General features: G+C 36.7%; 1 protein-coding gene across 1 annotated transcript in view; it reads right to left on the bottom strand.

Annotated features, from left to right (window-relative positions):
• The window catches only part of USH2A (usherin), a 1482371-nt gene that overhangs the window by 319387 nt on the left and 1142652 nt on the right, over positions 1 to 20332 (bottom strand). The window contains exons 48-49 of the mRNA XM_007952540.1: positions 11696 to 11864; positions 2588 to 2809 (exon numbers count right to left, since the gene is read on the bottom strand). Coding sequence (XP_007950731.1) covers positions 2588 to 2809; positions 11696 to 11864 — 391 coding nt within the window. The remainder of the gene's footprint in view (positions 1 to 2587; positions 2810 to 11695; positions 11865 to 20332) is intronic.

Here is a 20332-nt window from a genome sequence, read left to right as displayed (position 1 = left end):
TTCAATGCTTACTAGTTGCAGGTATAGACTTACCATGAGCCTAATGAAACTTGAACTTCAGAGCTCTTTGCTTTCATGTACCCTTTCAAAAACATACATGGTCATCTGTTTTTATAACACTTACAAATTATTGTAACTACAATTTGTTAAGGCTACTGTTGCTTGTCCATTTTAATTGCCCTGTCATATTTGCCCTCATATTGATTGGGTTAGAGTGGTCATGTATGTTTTTTGAATGTAATTAAGGGCAAACTGTGTTGGGGCAACACTTAATTTGGGTTCATGAGCTCTGGTTGCATAGTGCCTAAGGCATTTGACTGCTAACCAGAAGGTTGGCAGTTCAAACCCAATGGCTGCCCCATGGAAGGAAGGTGGGGCAGTCTACTTCTGTGAAGATTTATGCCTTGGAATTCTAATGGTGGTCGCTATGATCAGAATTGACTCTATGGCAGTGGGCTAGCTATATTTACATGTTTTGAATCACTTCCATAAAAATGTCATTAACACTTGAATGAACATGTTATTTTAACTGCAATTTAGAAGGATAAGGAATGTGAGAAGTTACGACTCTTAATTTGTATATATATAAATGGAAGCTTTAAAGAAAGACAAAGATTAGGTAGACAAATTGATGAAATATACAATAAAAGCTATAAAATTGAACAATGAAATCAACTGAAATTATTCTTACATCAAGAAGAAAACTTGAACAAAATGAATTTCATATAATACCCAAAGCAGTAAACTATTAAAAAAAATGATGGATATAGAATTGAAGCAATGCATGTTCAATTTGATTGTCTGATAACTCAGGTTGTGAAGACGAGTAACTCCTAAGTACATTGGAAAAATATATCCTGCTGATTTTATATAAAATACTGGTATCTATATAACATACAGGGAGCTCTGGTAGCATAGTGCCTAAGGCACTTGACTGCTAACCAAAGGCTGGGGGTTCAAAACCATCAGCCACTCCTTGGAAGGAAGATGGGGCAATCTACTTCCGTAGTCATACTGCCTCGGAAGCCCAAGGTGGGGTCACTATGAGTCAGGTCCAACTCGACAGCACATAACAACAGTAACAACATATAACATACAACTCAAATTCAATCATACAAAAAGGATGTTTATGAAAACTTGTTAATGATGTTGTCAATTTAATGAATACTTAAGTTACTGAAATACCCTGAAATCTTACAGAAAGAAACGTAGAGATTTCTACAAATTTTTCATTAATTCTACACATTTATAAAACGTTATGATAATGAATTGTGAAACCTATAGCTACTTTTCTAAAGTCTAAAAAATTGACAAAACAAAAGTATTTTGATTAGCCATATGAAAAGAAAGACTGAAATGATCTTTCTGTTCTTTCCAGAAATGATGATACATAGCAATTGTCATACAAAGAGTAATCAAGTGTATAAGCTAAAGATGTTAAGGGAAAAACTATAGAGGTGTGTCAGGAGTTAAATAATACAAATATACTACCTTTCATGTTAGCAAGATTTCCCTGTTTTTAAATGTATGATTTTTTAAAATTTTTGCATTCTCAATAAATATTCATTTTTATGTTTTGTTTTGTTTTCTTAATTAGTATTCTTTTCTTAAGGAAGACTGAAATTGTGTAAGCTTCAGGCCCCATGAAATCCAGATCTGACAAGGTATGTGATTTTGGGCAAGTTTCTAATCTCTGTGTCTCAGTTTCTTTATTCATAAAATGTGGATAATAATAGAACCTATCCTGTAAAAATGTTGTAAAAATTAAATGAAAAAATACTTATGAAGTATTTGGCACAGTGCCAATTAGAGATATTAAGTGGTCAATCAATATTAATGATTGCTATTGATATTAGTGGTAGCTGTGACACAAAGTATTTGCACTTAATTATTAATCTAAAATGGCAGCTCGAACCTACCCAGTCTATAGAAGAAAGGCCTAGTGATCTGCATCAATAAATATTATTGTTGTTGTTGTTGTTATGTGCCGTCGAGTCAAACCCTACTCATAGCGACCCCTCCTTGGGTTTCTGAGGCAGTATCACTACGGAAGTAGGATTGCCCAACCTTCCTTCCGAGGAGTGGCCAAAAAAAAACCCTTATGGAGCAGCTTTACTCTGTAACACATGGGGTCACTCACTATGAGTCAGACTCGACCTGAAGGCAATGGTTTTTATTTTATTCTTTTTTAGTTTCATAGGTATAGCAGAATAGGGGAGTAAAAGAATAATGACATAGTATCATCATACTAATTTTGTTTGCTGTTAATATTTTCTAGGAAATATTGTCTTGATCAAGAACTACTGCGTGTATTTATATGTGTATGTATGTTTTGGTAGACATAACACTTTCCAAGTTTCTCTTGAAACTTAATTTTAATTTTGATCTGTAAATATTTATGAAATGCATCAGTGCACATCAAAAATGTAAGATTAAATTTGTAATTGTTATACAATATGTACTCAGTAGTTGCATAAAATGTAATTATAGTAAGTTTAATTACTTATTTGTTTTATATCAGGCTGACTTCTCACCTCTCTGCTGTTCAGTTCCTCTACCTACTGAAAGGTTGACAAGGGCTTCTTACCTGGAAGGCGAATGTACACCACACCCTCTTCTTCTCCGCCACAGCACTCTAAATCTTTGCTCACAATCTGTCCACCACAGCACTGCTGGCCATGGCCATCATGGAGCCTCCCAGCACAGCAAATCTGGTGTCCTAAGGTAGAGTAGGGCATTCTGCCACAGCAGGAGTCGCCAAGGCCACTAGAAACCCGATTGTGCTGTTCATCTGGACAGCATACTTCACCTGCCAATTTAGGACAATAGCAATCATTGCATGGGTTTAAAAAATCTGCTGTAAGTCACAACCAAATATTATCATAATTATCTTGCAAATCCCAAATGATTGACAGAATTACTAGCAAGAATATTATCATTCCAATGTTGTAAAATCACAATACAATTTCATTTCTTCTGTGTGGTTGTGTTAAAGTTATAAAAACGTGTGTACATACAAATACCAAGTTAGAGTTAAGGATATGTTGTCTATTTCCTTTCTTCTCCTCTCAAATCTAACACACATCAGGTCCGGTGACAGAGATTAACTGACATCACGAAATACTTTGTTGAGGAATATTCTTCTTTATTTAATGTTTCTTTTCTTTTTTTGGAAAGTGAAAATGGATTCCAAAGCCAACCACTGATAAATTTAACTTCTTTAACCAAACTAAATTTATTTCTTAAGTGAAAAGAGGTAAAAACACTATAGTCAGCATACTACTTCTTTACTGTGCTATGATAGATAGTGAATTTCATGACTGTCATTACTTCCACATTCCCTTCAACAACATCATCTGGACTGAATTAGCCATTTACAAAGGACATGCAGAAATCAGGTATGAGCCAAATTTCAAACACAGATAATATGCCTCCCATTGGGAGAGAAAGCTTAAAATCAGGCGTTTTAGACTTCCTTCATCAAGGTTAAGTAGATGGAAGCTGGGGCATCCTGAATAATTCTAAGGTAAATAGGTACTTGATACTGAAGAAAATAGTGAAAGGTGTTTTGAAACCTAAATTCAAACTTGCTATACTTTTGTAGACTTCTCCTCAAAACCAAATATAAATTCATTATTTAAGCCTTTGCTGCTAGAAGTACAGTCTGTGGAGTAGTGTAAGGAGCTTCCTCCCAAGTAACAACCAACCAACTGTATCACCGTACTCCTTGCTTTGCTCAGTTGAACTTTTTTTTTTTTTTTATTCCAAAACTTCCTCAGGGAAGAAAGCCATGCATCAATTTATATTCTGGTGCATACTACTTCTCTTGTGGACTGGTAACTAGTTCTCAGACTGGAAAATTTGAGAGGTACTGTTTCAAATTAACAAAAATATACTTTAGAAAATTTCCTATTCACCTATGCCTCATACATCAAATTGCTAACATTTATTGCTTGCTAACATTTATTGCCTGCTGCAAGTGAAGATGACTTGGAGCACTTACTAATGAAGATTAAAGACTACAGTCTGCAGTATGGATTATACCTCAACATAAAGAAAACAAAAATCCTCACAACTGGACCAATAAGCAGCATCACAATAAATGGAGAAAAGACTGAAGTTGTCAAAGAGTTCATATTACTTGGTTCTACAATCAACACCAATGGAAGCAGCAGTCAAAATATCAGACGATGTTTAGTATTGGGCAAATCTGTTGCAAAAGACCTCTTTCAGGCGCTGAAGAGTAAAGATATCTCCTTGAAGACCAAGGTGTGCCTGACACAACCATGGTATTTTCAATTGCCTCATATGCATGTGAGAGCTGGACAATGAATAGGGAAGACCAAACAAGAGTTGATGCTTCTGAGTTGTGGTGTTGGTGAAGAATGCTGAAAGTACCGTGGACTGCTAAAAGAACTAACAAATCTGTCCTAGGAGAAGTGCAGCTGGAATGTTCCTTGGAAGTGAGAATGGCCAGAATTCATCTTACCTACTTTGGTCATATTGTCAGAAGGGACCATTCCCTGGAGAAGGATATCATGCTTGGTAAAGTGGAGAGTCAAAGAAAAAGGGGAAGGCCCTCAATAAGATGGATTGGCACAGTGCTAAAATGATGGGCTCAGGTATAGCAAGGATTGTGGAGCTGGCACAGGACAGGGAAGTGTTTCTTTCTGTACATAGGGTTGTTGTGAGTCAGAGATGACTCAACAGCACCTAACAACAACAACAACAAATTGTGTGCATACTGTGTGCCAGAAAAATTTGTTACGTGTTATATGTTTGTGTTCCCCCAAAATATGTTTTTTAAATCCTAACTTCTACGTCTATGGGTATAGTCCCATTTGGGAATGGGTTGTCTTTGCTATGTTAATGAGACAAGATGAATGTTTAGCATGTTTAACTTCTTATTGTGATCCTGTTGAAAGTTTACAGAGCAAATTGTCTTTCCATTCAACAGTTCATACACATTTTGTTTCATGACATTGATTGCAATACCCACAAAGCAGCAGCACTCTTCTCATTTCCTGCTTGCAGTTATCCCTGGGCAAGTGCTGCCCTTTTGGTTTTTTATGGTTGATTGTTCTAACAAGTGTGTTGTTCACCTCATAGGTCTGTCTATTATTTGGCTGAAAGTTGAGCCCCAGGAGCGAGGTCAGTTGCAGTCTTGAAGGGTGACTAAGGGCCATAGTCTCAGGGGTTGTACCAGTCTGTCAGACCAGTGAGCCTAGTCTTTTTTTTTAAATTGTTTTGAGTTTTGTTCCATATTTTTCTTCTACTCCATCTAGGATCTCCCAATGTAATTCTTTTCAGAGTGGTTGGCAGTGATAGCTGGGCACCATCTAGTTCTGCTGGTCTCAGGGTCATGGAGGCTGAGGTTCATGTTGTGCACTAGTTCATTGGACTAATTGTTTTCATGTGTCTTTTATTTTCTTCACTCTTCTTTGATTCATATGAGAAAAGACCAATAGTTGCACCTTAGATTGAGACTTGAAAGCTTTTAAGATCCCAATCACTAGTCAACAAGATAGGATGTAGAACAATGTCTTTTTGGCCTATGTTATGCCAGTTAACCTTTGTGTTATAAGGTGTGATTTGCACCAACCTTTTACAAAATATAAAAGGACTATGTTGTGCCAATCGACCTTGGTGTCCCACAAGTCTATGGTCCTGAGTACTAAGGTCCAGCAACTCATTTCCTCAAGGTGTTTGGTTACGGCTAAAAAGTTTTCATAACTTTGTCTCCTATATGCTCTACTATTTTCATGGCTATATTTACAGCACAAATAGATACACATGTAGAAATATCTTCTGTCAAACCTCTATGTATTTGTGAGTGTAGTCCCATTTACCTTCCCACTTCTGTTCAGCTTGTGTGTCTATGTATCCATTTGTAGATTATTGTTATTACTGATATTACAGGATTGTGTATGTATAATATTTACCTTTGTTGCCTTTAACTCTTGTGCTCCTTCCAGCGTCTTCCTTTGCCTTGATCATTTTGTGCTGACCTCCCTGTTATTGTACATTGCCTTGCCTCATAATAATGCAAAAGACCAGGCTGATAGAGACTAGTAGAATTCCCAAGACTATGGCCTTTAGACACCCTTCAGGCATGGAACTGAACTCATCAACTTACAGCTGAACAATAGACAGGGTTTGTTTTTGGTTTGAGATCCCAGATTATGATGTAACATAAATAGAAAATCATTTTCCTCTTGAAAGTTGTAAGCTACTTGTGACTTTCTCTGGCCAGTTACCAAAAGCCAGTTCATAAAAGTTTTTTGTTCTCATAGGTTGCAGTAGAAATTGGATTCCTAACTGTTTTGAACTGGTTGTCCCATTATATACTTGGATGAATGTAAACACACCTGAGCCCTTGCTATGGATAGATTTATTACAGACGGCCTTCTGTTACTTATAGGGCTCCTATGAACCCCTTTTACTTGTGTTCTCTCCTATTCCTATGAACTTTTCAATTTGGGGGTTCTAATTCTACAGCTCAATGGACATCAAAGACATTGGTATGAGTCTCCCACGAATGTTACTCAGTTAAGTAACTTAACGAAGGTCAAAGAACTAATTAATGAAAGAAATGGGCTATGAAGCCAGGAAATGTGACTCTGGAGCCCATGATCTTACCTATCAGCTACTCAACATCAAACCACCAAAATTCTAAACAGTACTTTTTATTTCATTAGAATTTTATCATGAAAATAGAATCTGAACTAAAAATTTCTCTTTGACTAGGACATTTTTGTTTGCTTTATTGTTGTTGTTGTTTTTAATTAGACATTACCTACTTAAATTATAACTTGTTGTTGTTAAGTGCCATCGAGTCGTTTCCGACTCATAGCGACCCCATGCACAGCAGAACAAAACACTGCCCGATCCTGCGCCAGCCCCACAATCCCTGCTATACTCGAGCCCATCATTGCAGCCACCGTATCAATCCATCTCCTTGAAGGCCTCCCCCTCTTTCGTCGACCCTCCACCCTACCAAGCATGACATCCTTCTCCAGGGAATGGTCCCTTCTTACAACATGACCAAAATAGGTGACACGAAGTCTGGCCATTCTTGCTTCCAAGGAGCATTCTGGCTGCACTTCCTCCAGGACAGATCTGTTAGTTCTTTTAGCAGTCCATGGTACTTTCAGCATTCTTCGCCAGCACCACAACTCAAAAGCATCAACTCTTCTTCAGTCTTCCTTATTCATTGTCCAAAATTATAACTTAATTACTTAATTATAATGGAGGTGTAGCTTCTTGCTTTCTGTTCTACTCAAATACACCAGAAAAATATATGAAGTTACACTAAGTAGTAAGTCATCATGTTAGTACCTATCATGATATCTCTATGGCCTCAATCTATTACTGAATCATGGAAATCTTAATCCAAAATGGCCGAGTGAGTTGGCCTTGTTCTTATCTCATTTTTCCTATTTGTAAAATGGAATTAGAACTTTAATGCATCATTTCTATCTTATTTTATTTTTAAAATATCTTTCACTGAAATTGACAATTTTGTGGGTATAGTTCTATGGATTATAACACATAAATACAATCAGCATGCAAAAATAGTTTCATTTCCCTAAAAAACTTCCTCATTCTATTCCTTTATAGTTATATCCTTCTCCTGCCCATAGCCCCAATAACCCCTGATCTGTTCTCCACCACTATAGATTATTTTTTTTATTTCATATAACTGAAATCTCATAGTTTGTTATTTTTTGAGAGTAGCTTCTTTCACTCAGCCTAAGGCCTTTGCCTGTAACAGTAGGTTGTTCCTTTTCTTTGCTGAATAGTATTCCTTTGTATAGACTCTATTTACCCAATGAAGGACATTTGAGTTATTTCCAGTTTTGGGCATTTAATAGAGGCCATAAACATTCATGTGCAAGTTTTAGGGCAAACACTTCAGTTTCCTAGGATAAAGGAGTTCTGGTGGTACAATGGGTAAGGCATTCTGGCTGCTAATTAGAAGGTCTGTGGTTCAAACCCACCAGGTACTCCACAGGAGGAAGATGAGGCAATCTACTTCCACAAAGATTTACAGCCTTGGAAATCCTACGGGGGTTCACTATAAGTCAGAATGGACTTGATGGCACTGGGTTTGTTTTTTGCTGTTAAGATAAATCTCCAGGAGAAATACTCAATTTTCTTCTAAGATAAAGATAACACAGAACTAGAATTTCAGAGGACAATCAGCTTTTTCAGTTAGCATTAAAAAGATCTTTCAACATAGTGTTTATAAGTAGAAGGGAACTTAGTGATTTTTTCATCATGATGATACCAGAAGCCAATGCAAGAGGAATGAGCTTACTATAACTAGTAAAATTACTATATTTGTTACATCCTTCAGGTAAAAGGATCCCCCTGTTTAATCTGAAGTGTAATCATCATATTTCTTAAATTTTCATAGCTAGAGAATACAATGTCCCTTGTGTGTAAACTACTCTTTAGCATTATGTGTCACTTTTACAGGGGCAGTATCTACTTAATAAACACCACTCAGGACAGGGATGGAGTCCTTGGGTGGGGTAAATGGTTCATGTACTTGGCTGCTAACCAAAAGATTGGCAGTTTAGTTCACCCAGAGGTGCCTGGAGAACAGGTCTGGTGACCTACTTCTGAAAAATCAGCTGAAAAACCCTATGGACCACAGTTCTCTGACACATATGAGTCACCATGAATTGGAGTCAACTTCACTGAAAATGGTGGTGGTGGTAGCCGAGGGTGGGGTTAGAGAAAACACAGTTTTGGGGAAGGCTAACAATGAAAGAGTCTCTTGAGTGTAATAAGGTATTTATTTAGATATTTTAAAAATTGGTTTTGATATTTTAGCCATATTTCCTTGAATTCTTCATATTCTTATTTAGTTACTGATAGAAAAATTAAGAGAAGAATGAGAAATAAAACTGATTTTTTCCCTCAACCATGAAACAAAACCAAACTCATTGCTATGACATCAATTCCAACTCATAGTGACCACACAGGATAGAGAACTGGTCCATAGGATTTCCAAGGCTATACTCCTTACGGAAGCAGACTGCTACCTGTTTATCCTGTGCAGTGGCTGGTAGGTTCGAAACACTGACTTTTCCACTAGTAACCAAGCACTTAAACATTGCACCACCAGGGCTCCTTTTTCTCTCCTCACAAAAGGGGCTGTTAGACTTAAGATGCAAGGATCAGTCACCTTCTCATTAACCTCACAAAATGAATCTATTTCAGGCCAGGCTTGAAAATGTTTTCTCTCTAAAAGCTACAGTTAATTGTTATTCTTATCAAAGAATGACCCACATTAACATTTCGCTTGGGATCATTAGCATATTTATAAAAAAAAAAGGGGATGTGTGATGAGCATTCTTTGCTCCACTGTTCTTTGTTATGGGGGCTACAGAGGAAAGCAGTGAGAAAAAAATGAAGTAAATATAATTATATAATTAACCAATATTTCAGATTCACCTATAAATATCAAAATGCCTATGCTCATCTCAGCCTTGATCTGGCAGACTACTGATTGAACTTTAATTATATTCAGATACAAGATAGTTTGGGGTCACTATGCTTTCTTTCCTGAAGTAAACAGCTGTTAAACTAGTTAACAAAGATCGTTGGCTGAGGAGAGAGGTCACACTATAAGCTCTTCATTTAGGTATATTGAGATTAATGATTGGAATAAAACACTCTCTGATTATTCTGTGAGATCATATTTTTTTCTCTGGACACCACAGTAGTCATTTTAGTACTGTGAAAAATGAACTACTCGAAGGTAATCTGAATGCAAGACTTACTCAACAGTTTGGTAAAATGTGAAATATTTCAGGGTTGAGTGAGCATGTGCCAATATTTAGACAATGCATATTTTTAAATTCTTGTTTTAAAAATAAGTCTTTAAAAAGTTTGTGTAAGCATCAAAGAACCACTTTTGGATTTCTCATGGCTTATGTCATATAAGTTCTGGCCTACATTAGAAAAAAATTTGCATTTATTTAAAAATAGGACAAAAGTAGTTTTTGTTTTGTTTTGTTTTCCTTAGTTCAAAATCTTACTCTTTGCATTAGGATTGAGTGACTCACTGCCATCAAGTTGATTCCTACTCATAATGTTCCCCATTGGGTTTCCAAGGTTGTAAATCTTCACAGAAGCAAACTGCCTCATCTTTCTTCCAGAGTGGCTGGTGGGTTCAAACCACAGATCTTTTGGTTAACAGCCCAGTGCCTTAAGCACTACACCACCAGAGCTCCTTGGGATTAAGTAAGGTGACAGGCAAATCTCCTAAGAATTAAAAGCAATGATAGATGCAACCAAGTATATTTCATCAGATTTTAAGGATAGGTGGTATTTTTCAGAGTTTGAGTCAAACCAAAAACCAAACTCACTGCCATTGAATCAGTTCTGACTAAATCTTTACAGAAGTAGATTGCCCAGTCTTCCTTCCATGGAGTGGCTGGTGGGTTTGAACCTCCAGCCTTCTGGTTAGCAGTCAAATGCCTTAGGCACTACACCACCAGAGCTCCTTAGAGTTTGAGTAGTTAATTGCAAATCATAAATTACCAAAAATTTTAATGTGACTTAGAAATAAAAACACTAGTATTTAGTTCTCCATTAGACTTAGAAATGAGTTGAAACCCACCAGCCACTCCTCGGAAGGAAGATGGGGCAATCTACTTCCTTAGTGATACTGCCTCGGAAACCCAAGGAGGGGTCGCTATGAGTCAGGTCCAACTCGATGGCACGTAACAACAACAACAATAATGCATAATATAGCATGTATTATGAAACTGAGTTTAGTTCACCCAGAGGTGCCTGGAGAAAAGGTCTGGTGACCTACTTCTGAAAAATCAGCTGAAAAACCCTATGGACCACAGTTCTCTGACACATATGAGTCATTTGTCATCACTATTATCAATTCTCATTTGTTATTATCACTATTTTCAAATACATTCACGGCACATTATTTTGTGTAGTGAAAATTTGGAGAGATGGGAAGTTCACTTGACTGATAAACAAACAAAAATGGGGATAAATCATGTTTGTTTCCTTTTTTGCAGCACCTCGTCTTCCCCTGCTCAACCTAGAGCAATAAGATGATGCAGTCACTAGACTGCAATTCTCAGATGAATGGAGTTTATGTTCACAATCCATCCAGAAGTAATGCATAGTTCAGAATAGAAGTGGAGGACATGGACAAGAGCTTCATGGAGTGGAACACTAAGAACTTACTTCACAGATTTGATGCTGCAAATATTTAGCTTGGTGAATAAAAGAAAGCCACAGAATACAGGAACTATCCAGGTATCCAAACATATTTCCTTATTTAGCAGATACAGAAGACCCTTGTGTTCCCCCCTCTTATGCTTGTACTTACTAAACCAACCAAACCCATTACTATGGAGTCAATTCCAATTCATAATGACCTGATAGGATTTCAAAGGTTGTAAATATTTCAGAACTGTGAATCATTTGGTTAGCAGCCAAGTACATAATGACTATGCCACCAGGGCTACCTGTACCTAACCCTACTTATATTTCAACAAAGCACAAGGAAGAAATAATATTTACATGGGACATGGTTATGTTGAAGTTGTTCAATTTTTGATGGGAGGTATGTGAAACAGTTCACTGACATGAGCCATGCACTTTCATTTTCAGGTTCCTACAACTACTAAGTCTGCCAGGAAAAGATCCTCACCTGGTAGAATGCTAACATAATACCCAGAGCAGCACTGATGATTTGGTTGTGCCTCTCGTATTCTGCCACCACAACAAACTCCTGTTGAATTCAGAGCAAATGGGAGATATTTCTCTTCACAACAGCTGTATCCAGGTTGGGGATTGTGGAGGACTCCATTACAACAAACCTGAAAGTTTGAAATTGTTTTTTAAAGAGATATTAGTTTAATTGAGAGTATGACATTGCCATAGCACATAGGAGATAATTATTTCTCATGAGGCCTTATGTGAGACCAAATGCAGCATATTATAGAAAACAATTCAAGAAAAATTTTAAATAAATTTCCTAGATCATTAGGATTCTATAAATACCATTTGATATAATGCAAATTATTTTGGGCTTTAATTATGCTTTATAATGTAGTATAATAATCTATAAATATAACTTATCTTTTGAATGTCAGTGCTTCTAGTGTAAAGATTTAGAATTGTAAATGAACAATCTCCTTCATATGTAAGTTTTTATTTAATGATTATTTAATTTGAAAACACCATATCTATGGGACCCTGTTTCCCCCTTATCTTCCTTTTTCTTCTTTTTTTTTAAATAAATTACATTTTCCTTATAATTTATGTGATCACTTTTTTATGAACCCAATCTTCCAAAAAATGCAATCTCCACAGATTCCAGCTTATATATACAAAACCAACACATTAAAAAAGTGAAATTTAAATAGAAATTAATTTTGAAAAGCCCTTGTAACTCTTTGTTTTCTCTGGGAGCTGTGGAAAAAATTATGTACTTGAAAAATCAAATAATTATTTGCATGTTCACTTGAGGTCTGAGAGACAGATACTCTGTATATATGACAAATTAAACACTACTGAAATGTAGTCTTAGAACCCCTACATATGTTACATTAATTTGAAAGATGCTTTCTGTGGCAGGCAAAAATCAACCAAGATTTAAGAGGTATTTTCCTTTTTCTCATTGCTCACTGCTACCTCTAGCCTGCATCAACATTTGACCCAAATTCAATACAGGGGCCACCGAATGTAGAATCTCTTTCTAAATGTTCAAAAAGGACGCTAGCAGGTTCCGATAAGATGGTGGAACAGACAAACAAGCTAATCAGACCCTCTGCAGCAAGAAAATGAGAAGCCAAATAAAACAGATACAGATGCAAATCCTGGAACTCTGAGCTTCAAAGGAAAGAATAAAGGAGTGGATCAAATACAGACTAGTAGAAGAAATTGAATGAAAACTGCAAACAGGAAGCTGTGGACTGTCAACTGACCTGATGGCATGACCATTTTGAATTTTTACAAGCAGTGTTCCAATTGAGGAAGCAACCTGGTAATTGATTCTGCTTGCAAAGGACTACATGGGCACCCATATCAGTGGCTGGATACTGAAAAGTGCAACATTCCCCTTGTTCCCCTCATTTCCCACAGCTTCCCAGTGACTGGAAGTATGGCCATTCCCCCAGCCCTACCCATGCTCTAGATTGACAGGAATTCCATCCCAGATCAGACTCCTTGCCTCCAGCTGACTTCTAGGCAAAGCGGGAACTTATTCTGGGGACATGCATCCTGCTCCCTGCCACCTTTTGGGCCAGTAGGAACTTCTTCTGGAACCAAGCCCTCTATACCCAGCTCCCTTTTGGTATGACAGGAACTTCTTCTGGGTCCAGGTGCCCTCATCCAGTTGCCTTTTGGGCAGGCAGGAACTACTTTTGGGACCAAACACCCTGCTCTTATCCACCTTTGGGGTCAGCAGGGGCTTTTTCTGGACCAGGGTCCCTACATCCAGTCACCTTTTGGGACAGCATGAGCTTCCATAGGAACCAGGCAAGCTAGCCAACACCACATTTTGGAATGGGAGGAATGTCTTCTGGAACCACATGCCTGCTACCAGCTGCTTTTTGGGCCAGCAGGAAAATAATAAATTGCAAGATAAACTCGAATATAATTAATAATAAATCATCTCATCAAAATAAAAAAAAGCGGAGAGTCATAAATATTTAGCAAATAGTAAAATGATGGTAATGAAGGAAATGACTAATATATATATATCCATAAACAAACTGAGCTCAGCACAGAAAATTATATAGAACAAAGGAAATAGCAACACCACAAACACACACACACACACACACACAAAAAAAAAACAACAAAATGACAGCAATAAGTGCATACTCGTTGATATTTGGGAGCTCTGGTAGCATAGTGCCTAAGGCACTTGACTGCTAACCAGAAGGCTGGCAGTTCAAAGCCACCAGGCACTCCTCGGAAGGAAGATGGGGCAATCTATTTCCGTAGTGATACTGCCTCGGAAACCCAAGGAGGGGTCACTATGAGTCGGGTCTGACTTGACGGCACATAACAACAACAACAACAGTTGGTAATTACACAGAATGTAAATGGATTAAATGTACCAATCAGGAGACAGATCGTTGCAGAATGGATAAGGAAACATGATTCACCAATATGCTGTCTACAAGAGACACACCTTAGACATAGACAAAAATAGACTGAAAATCAAAAGTTGGGAAAAAAAATTTCAAGCTAATGGCAATCCAAAAAGAGGAGTGTCGATACTAATTTCTGGTCAAATAGATATAATGACAAAAATTATTACTATAAGAGACAAAGAAGGACATTATATAATGATTAAACAGTTAATTGAATAAGAGGACATAACCAAAATAAATATCTATGGATGCATAGAAAGAGCCCCAAAATAAATAAATAAAACTTTCACAGAATTGGAAAGAAAATTGAGTATTCTGCAATAATAGTAGACAACTTTAATACAGTACTTTTGATGATGAAAAGAACTAGAAAGAAGCTTAACAAAGATACAGAAGAACTAAACAACACAATCAACCAACTTGACCATATAGATGTGTATACAAAATACTCCACCCAACAATAGCACAATATACAATCTTTTCCAGTACATGTGGCACTTTCTCCAGAATAGACCTTATATAAGGCCATAAAACAAGCCTCAATAAATTTAAAAACATCAAAGTATTGTAAGCATCTTCTCAGATCACAATGGTATAAAATTAGAAACCAACAATTGGAAAACCAAGGAAAAAAGGGAAACGCATGAAAACTGACTAATACCTTGCTTAAAAACTACTGGGTGACAGAAGAAATATACAAAATGAGATAAAAAAAATTCCTTGAATCTAATGAGAATGAAAATACAACATCCCAAAGTCTTTGGGACACAGCTAAAGCAGCATTCAGAGGGCAATTTATAGCAATAAATGTACACCTCAAAAAAGAAGAAAGAGAAGAGTCAAAATCAACACCCTAACCCTACTTCTCCAACAATTAGAAAAAGAGCAGCAAAATAAGCCTACAGTCACCAAAAGAAAATAATAATAATAATAATAAAGATTCCAGTACAAATAAGTGAAGCAGAAAACAGAAAAAAATCAACAAGATTAGAAATTGCTGGTTTGAAAAGATTAATAAAATTGACAAACCACTGGCAAATTTAACAGGAAATGAAGGAGAAAATGGATATAACAAGAATAAGAAATGAAAAGAGTCACAACAGAAGCAACTGAAATAAAAATGATAATATCAGGATACTATACAGAATTATAAGAGCTCTGGTGGTGTGGTGCCTAAGGCATTTGACTGCTAACCAGAAGGCTAGCAGTTCAAACCCACTAGCCATTCCTCAGAAGGAAGACTAGACAACCTATTCCTGTACAGATACCACCTTGGAAACCCAAGGAGGGGTTGCTATGAGTTGAATCTGACTCAACGGCAGTGAGTTTTTGTTTTTATACAGAGCTATACACCAACAAGGAGCTCTGGTAGCATAGTGCCTAAGGCACTTGACTGCTAGCCAGAAGGCTGGCAGTTCAAACCCACCAGCCACTCCTCTGAAGGAAGGTTGGGCATTCCTACTTCTGTAGTGATACTGCCTCAGAAACCCAAGGAGGGGTCGCGATGAGTCTGGGCCGACTAAATGGCAAGTAACAACAAACAACATACACCAACAAACCACCACAACAATACACCAACAAGGAGCTCTGATAGTGTAGTGACTAAAGCACTTGACTGCTAAACAGAATGCTGGTGGTTCAAACCCACCAACTACTCCTTGGAAGGAAGGTTGGGCAATCTACTTCCATAGTGATACTGCTTTGGAAACCCCAGGAAGGGTTGCTATGAGTCAAGTGCAACCTGATGGCAAAATAACAACAAGAACATACTCCAACAAATTTGAAAACAGAAGAAATGGACAGATTTCTAGAAACATACTATCTAATGAAACTAACATAGAATAAGGTAGAAAATTTGAAAAGACCCATAACAAAGGAAGAAATTGAAAAGGTCATATAAAAAAAACTGCCAAGAAAAAAAAGTTCTCATCTAGATGGCTTCACTTGTGAATTCTACCAAACATTCAGAGAAGAGCTTATATCACTTCTATTCAAACAAGACCAAAATATAGAAAAGAGGGAATAATTTTGAATTCATTTTATGAAGTGAGTATAACCCTTATAACAGTCAGGCAAAGAGACTACCAAAAATGAAAATAATAGACTAATATCCTTCATGAACATAGATGTAAAATTCTCAACAAAATCCTAGCCAAAAAACAATGTATAAAAAATAAAGCAAAATATTATGACCAAGTGGAATTCATCTAGGTATGCAAGCATGGTTCAACATGAGGGGAAAAAAATATCTACATAATCCACCACATAAATAAAACAAAGGAAAAGAACCACATGATCATATCAATCAACATGAAAAAAATATCTGACAAAATCCAACACCAATTCATGACAAAAACACTGAACAGAGTAGGAATTCAGGGGAATTTCCTCAACATAATTAAGACATATGTACAAAACCAAAGGCCAACATTATTGTCAATGTTGAGAGACTGAAAGCATTCCATTACGAATGAGTACCGGGCAAGGATGACCCTTATCACCATTCCTATTCAATATTGCATTGGAAGTTCTAGCCAGAGCAATAATGCAAGAAACGGAAATATGAGACACCCAAATTGGTAAAGAAAAACTAAAACTATCTCTATTTGCAGAAGATTATATCGATACACAGAAAATCCCAAAGACTCAGCAAGAAAATGACTGGAGCCAATTTAAAGTTTCAGCAAAGTAACAGGGTACAAGTTCAATGTTTGGAAATCAGTCAGATTCCTATACACTAACAAAAACCCTGGAAAGGAAATCAGCTGTGTTATACCATTTACAATAACCACCCAAAAGATGAAGTACTTAGGAATAAATCTAACCAGACACACAAAAGACTAATACAAAGGAAACTACAGAAAATTACTACAAGAAACCCAAAGAGACCTACATAAATGTTAGAATACGATGCTCATGCATAGGAAGTTGAACATCCTGAACGCACTTTCCTGATTTTAAACCATGGAGTATCCTCTTGCTCTTGGTCTATGTACAGGTTCCTTACGAGCCCAATTAAATGTTCTGGAATCACATTCTTCTCAGTTATATCCATAATTTGTTATGATCCACACAGTCAAATGCATTTGCATAGTAAATAAACCACCGGTTAACAGCTTTCTGGTATTCTTTGCTTTCAGCCAAGATCCATATGACACCAGCAAAGATATACCTTGTCCCATTACCTCTTCTGAATTTCACTTCAATTTGTAGCAGTACCCTGTCTATGTACTGCTGCAACTATTTTTCAATTATTTTCAGCATAATTTTACTTGAATGTGATATTAATGATATTGTTAGATATCATTCAGCAGAAAAGGTGTGTCAGGGCTATATTGTTTCACCATACTTATTCAGTCTGTATGCTGAACAAATAATCTGGAAAGCTGGACTATATGAAGAAGAATATAGCATCAGGATTGAAAGAAGACTCATTACAATCTGCTATATGCAGATGACACAACATTGCTTCCTGAAAGGAAAGAAGACTGTAGCACTTACTGATGAAGATTAAAGACTACAGCCTTCAGGATGGATTACACCTCATCATAAAGACAACAGAAATCCTCACAACGGGACCAAAAAGCAGCATCATGATAAATGGAGAAAACATTGGAGTTGTCAAAGATTTCATTTTAATCGGATCCACAAAAAATGTCCATGGAAGCAGCAGGCAGGAAATAAAATGACATTGCATTGGTCAAATCTGTTGCAAAAGACCTCTTTAAAGTGTTAAAGGGCAAAGATGACATTTTGAAGACTAAGATGTGCATGACCCAAGCTATGGTCTTTCCAACAGCGTCATATGCATATGAAAGCTGGACAATGATTAAGGATGACTGAAGAAGAATCGATACATTTGAATTGTGGTGTTGGTGTGGAATATTGAATGTACCGTGGACTGCTAGAAGAACGAACAAATCTCTCTTTGAGGAAGTACAGCCAGAGTGCTTCTTAGAAGCGAGGATGGGGAGACTTTGCCTCTTGTACTTTGGAGATGGTATCAGGAAAGACCAGTCCCTGGAGAAGGACATCTTGCTTTGTAAAGTAGATAGAGAAAATGGCTGCAAGGATAGGCTCCAGTATGGCAATGATTGTGAGGATGCCATGGGACCAGACAGTGTTTCGTTCTATTGTGCATGAAGTCATAGTGAGTCAAAACAAACTAGAAGGCACCTAACAGCAACAATATCATCATGAAAATACCAATACTACCCACAGCCATCTACAAATATGATTCAATCTTGATCCAGCCATCATCTTCTTTAATGACTTGGAAAAACTAATCACCAAATTTACATGAAAAGGAAAGAGACCCTGGTTAAGTAAAGCACTAACTACTAAAGAAGAGGAAGAAAGTAGAGGGCCTCATACTCCCCTATCTCAAAACTCTCTATATAGTCATGGTAGTTAAAACAGTCTGGTAATGGTAAAACAACAGACACACAGATGGAACAGAATTGAGAACCCAGAAGTAAATCCATCCACCCATCGACAGCTGATCTTTGACAAAGGGCTGAAATTCTTTAAATAGGGAAGAAGTGGTCTCTTTAATAAATGATGCTTGTAAAACTGGATATCCATTTGCAGAAAAATGATACAAGACCCATATCTCACACCATATATAAAAATGAACTCAAGTTGGATCACAGACCAAAACATAAAACTATTAAGACCATCCAAAAAAAAAAAAAAAGGGACAAACTTAGGGACCTTAATAAATAGGATAAATGCATTATCAAACATAATTAAGAATGCACAGATACCAGAAGACAAACTAGATGACTAGGACCTCATAAAAATCAGATTCTTATGCATATCAAAAGATTTCACTAAAACAGTAAAAAGAGAACCCACAGATTGGGGGGTGGGGGGATCGGCAGTGGCAAGGGGCTAATCTATAAAATTTTATTTAAAAAAAGTCAACACCTTCACAATAAAAAGACAAACAATCCAATTAAAAAAGAGCAAAGGACATAAACAGAGACTTCACCAAAAAAAGACATTCAGACAGCTAACAAACACATGAAAAAATGTCCACAATCACTAGCCATTGGAGAGATGCAAATCATAGCAACAATGAGATATCATCTCAATCCAGTACTAACAGAAAAGTTAAAAAAAAAAAAAAACCAGAAAAAACTGAATGCTGGCCAGAATGTAGGTAGACTGGAACCCTTGTACACTATTCATAGGATTCTAAAATGGTACAACCACTGTGGAAAACAGTTTGGCACGTCTTTAAGAAACTGGAAATAGAAATACCCTATCTTCCAGCAATCCTACTGCTAGGTATATACCCTTGAGAAATAAGACCCATGAAACAAACAGATATATCCAGACCCACATTTATCACAATAGTATTCAAAATAGCAAAAAGATGGAAACAAACTAAACACCCATTAGTGGATAGATAACTGGTTAAAAAAAAAAAAAAAACTATGGTAATACTCACAACGGAATACTATGCAACATTAAAGAACAAAGATAAACCTGCGATACATGTAATAACATGGATGAACCTAGAGGACATTATTGTTGTTGTTGTTATGTGCCATCGAGTTGGACCCGACTCATAGTGACCCTTCCCTAGGTTTCTGAGGCAGTATCACTACAGAAGTAGATTGGCCCATCTTCCTTCCGAGGAGTGACTGGTGGGTTTGAACTGCCAGATTTCTGGTTAGTAGTCAAATGGCTTAGGCACTATGCTACCAGAGCTACTTAAGGGACATTATGCTGAGCAAAATTAGTCAATCACAGAAGGACAAATATTGTATGAGACCACAATTTACTATTGTAAAATGTCAGGAAAAGGATTTCACACAAAAAGAAATATTCTTTGACAGGTACCAGGGTTGGGTCGGGTAAACCACTAACTAGAGGGTAGACACATACTAACTTGGGTGAAGGGAAAGGCAATAGTAAAAAATAAATAATAAATTAATCTATCTTTTACCTATAATTTAAAGCAAAGGAATACATAATTTCAGGCACAAACAATCTTTAATGTGGTAGAGTAGTTGTAGTAACATAATCTGTGACTTGAGAACTATAATGCAAAAGAAAAATATACATCTCATGGAAATTCCTCTAAGTGAAATAGTATCACTTTAATTAATTATTCTTTTATTTATTTTTTTTTATTTTTTAAGGCATGGGGTTACTTTTTTTTTTTTTTTTTT

This window comes from Orycteropus afer, unplaced genomic scaffold (genome assembly GCF_000298275.1).
Source record: "Orycteropus afer afer isolate SDZICR_OR568_19922 unplaced genomic scaffold, OryAfe1.0 scaffold00013, whole genome shotgun sequence".
NCBI lineage: Eukaryota > Metazoa > Chordata > Mammalia > Tubulidentata > Orycteropodidae > Orycteropus > Orycteropus afer.
This window is presented reverse-complemented; position numbering and strand designations above follow the sequence as displayed.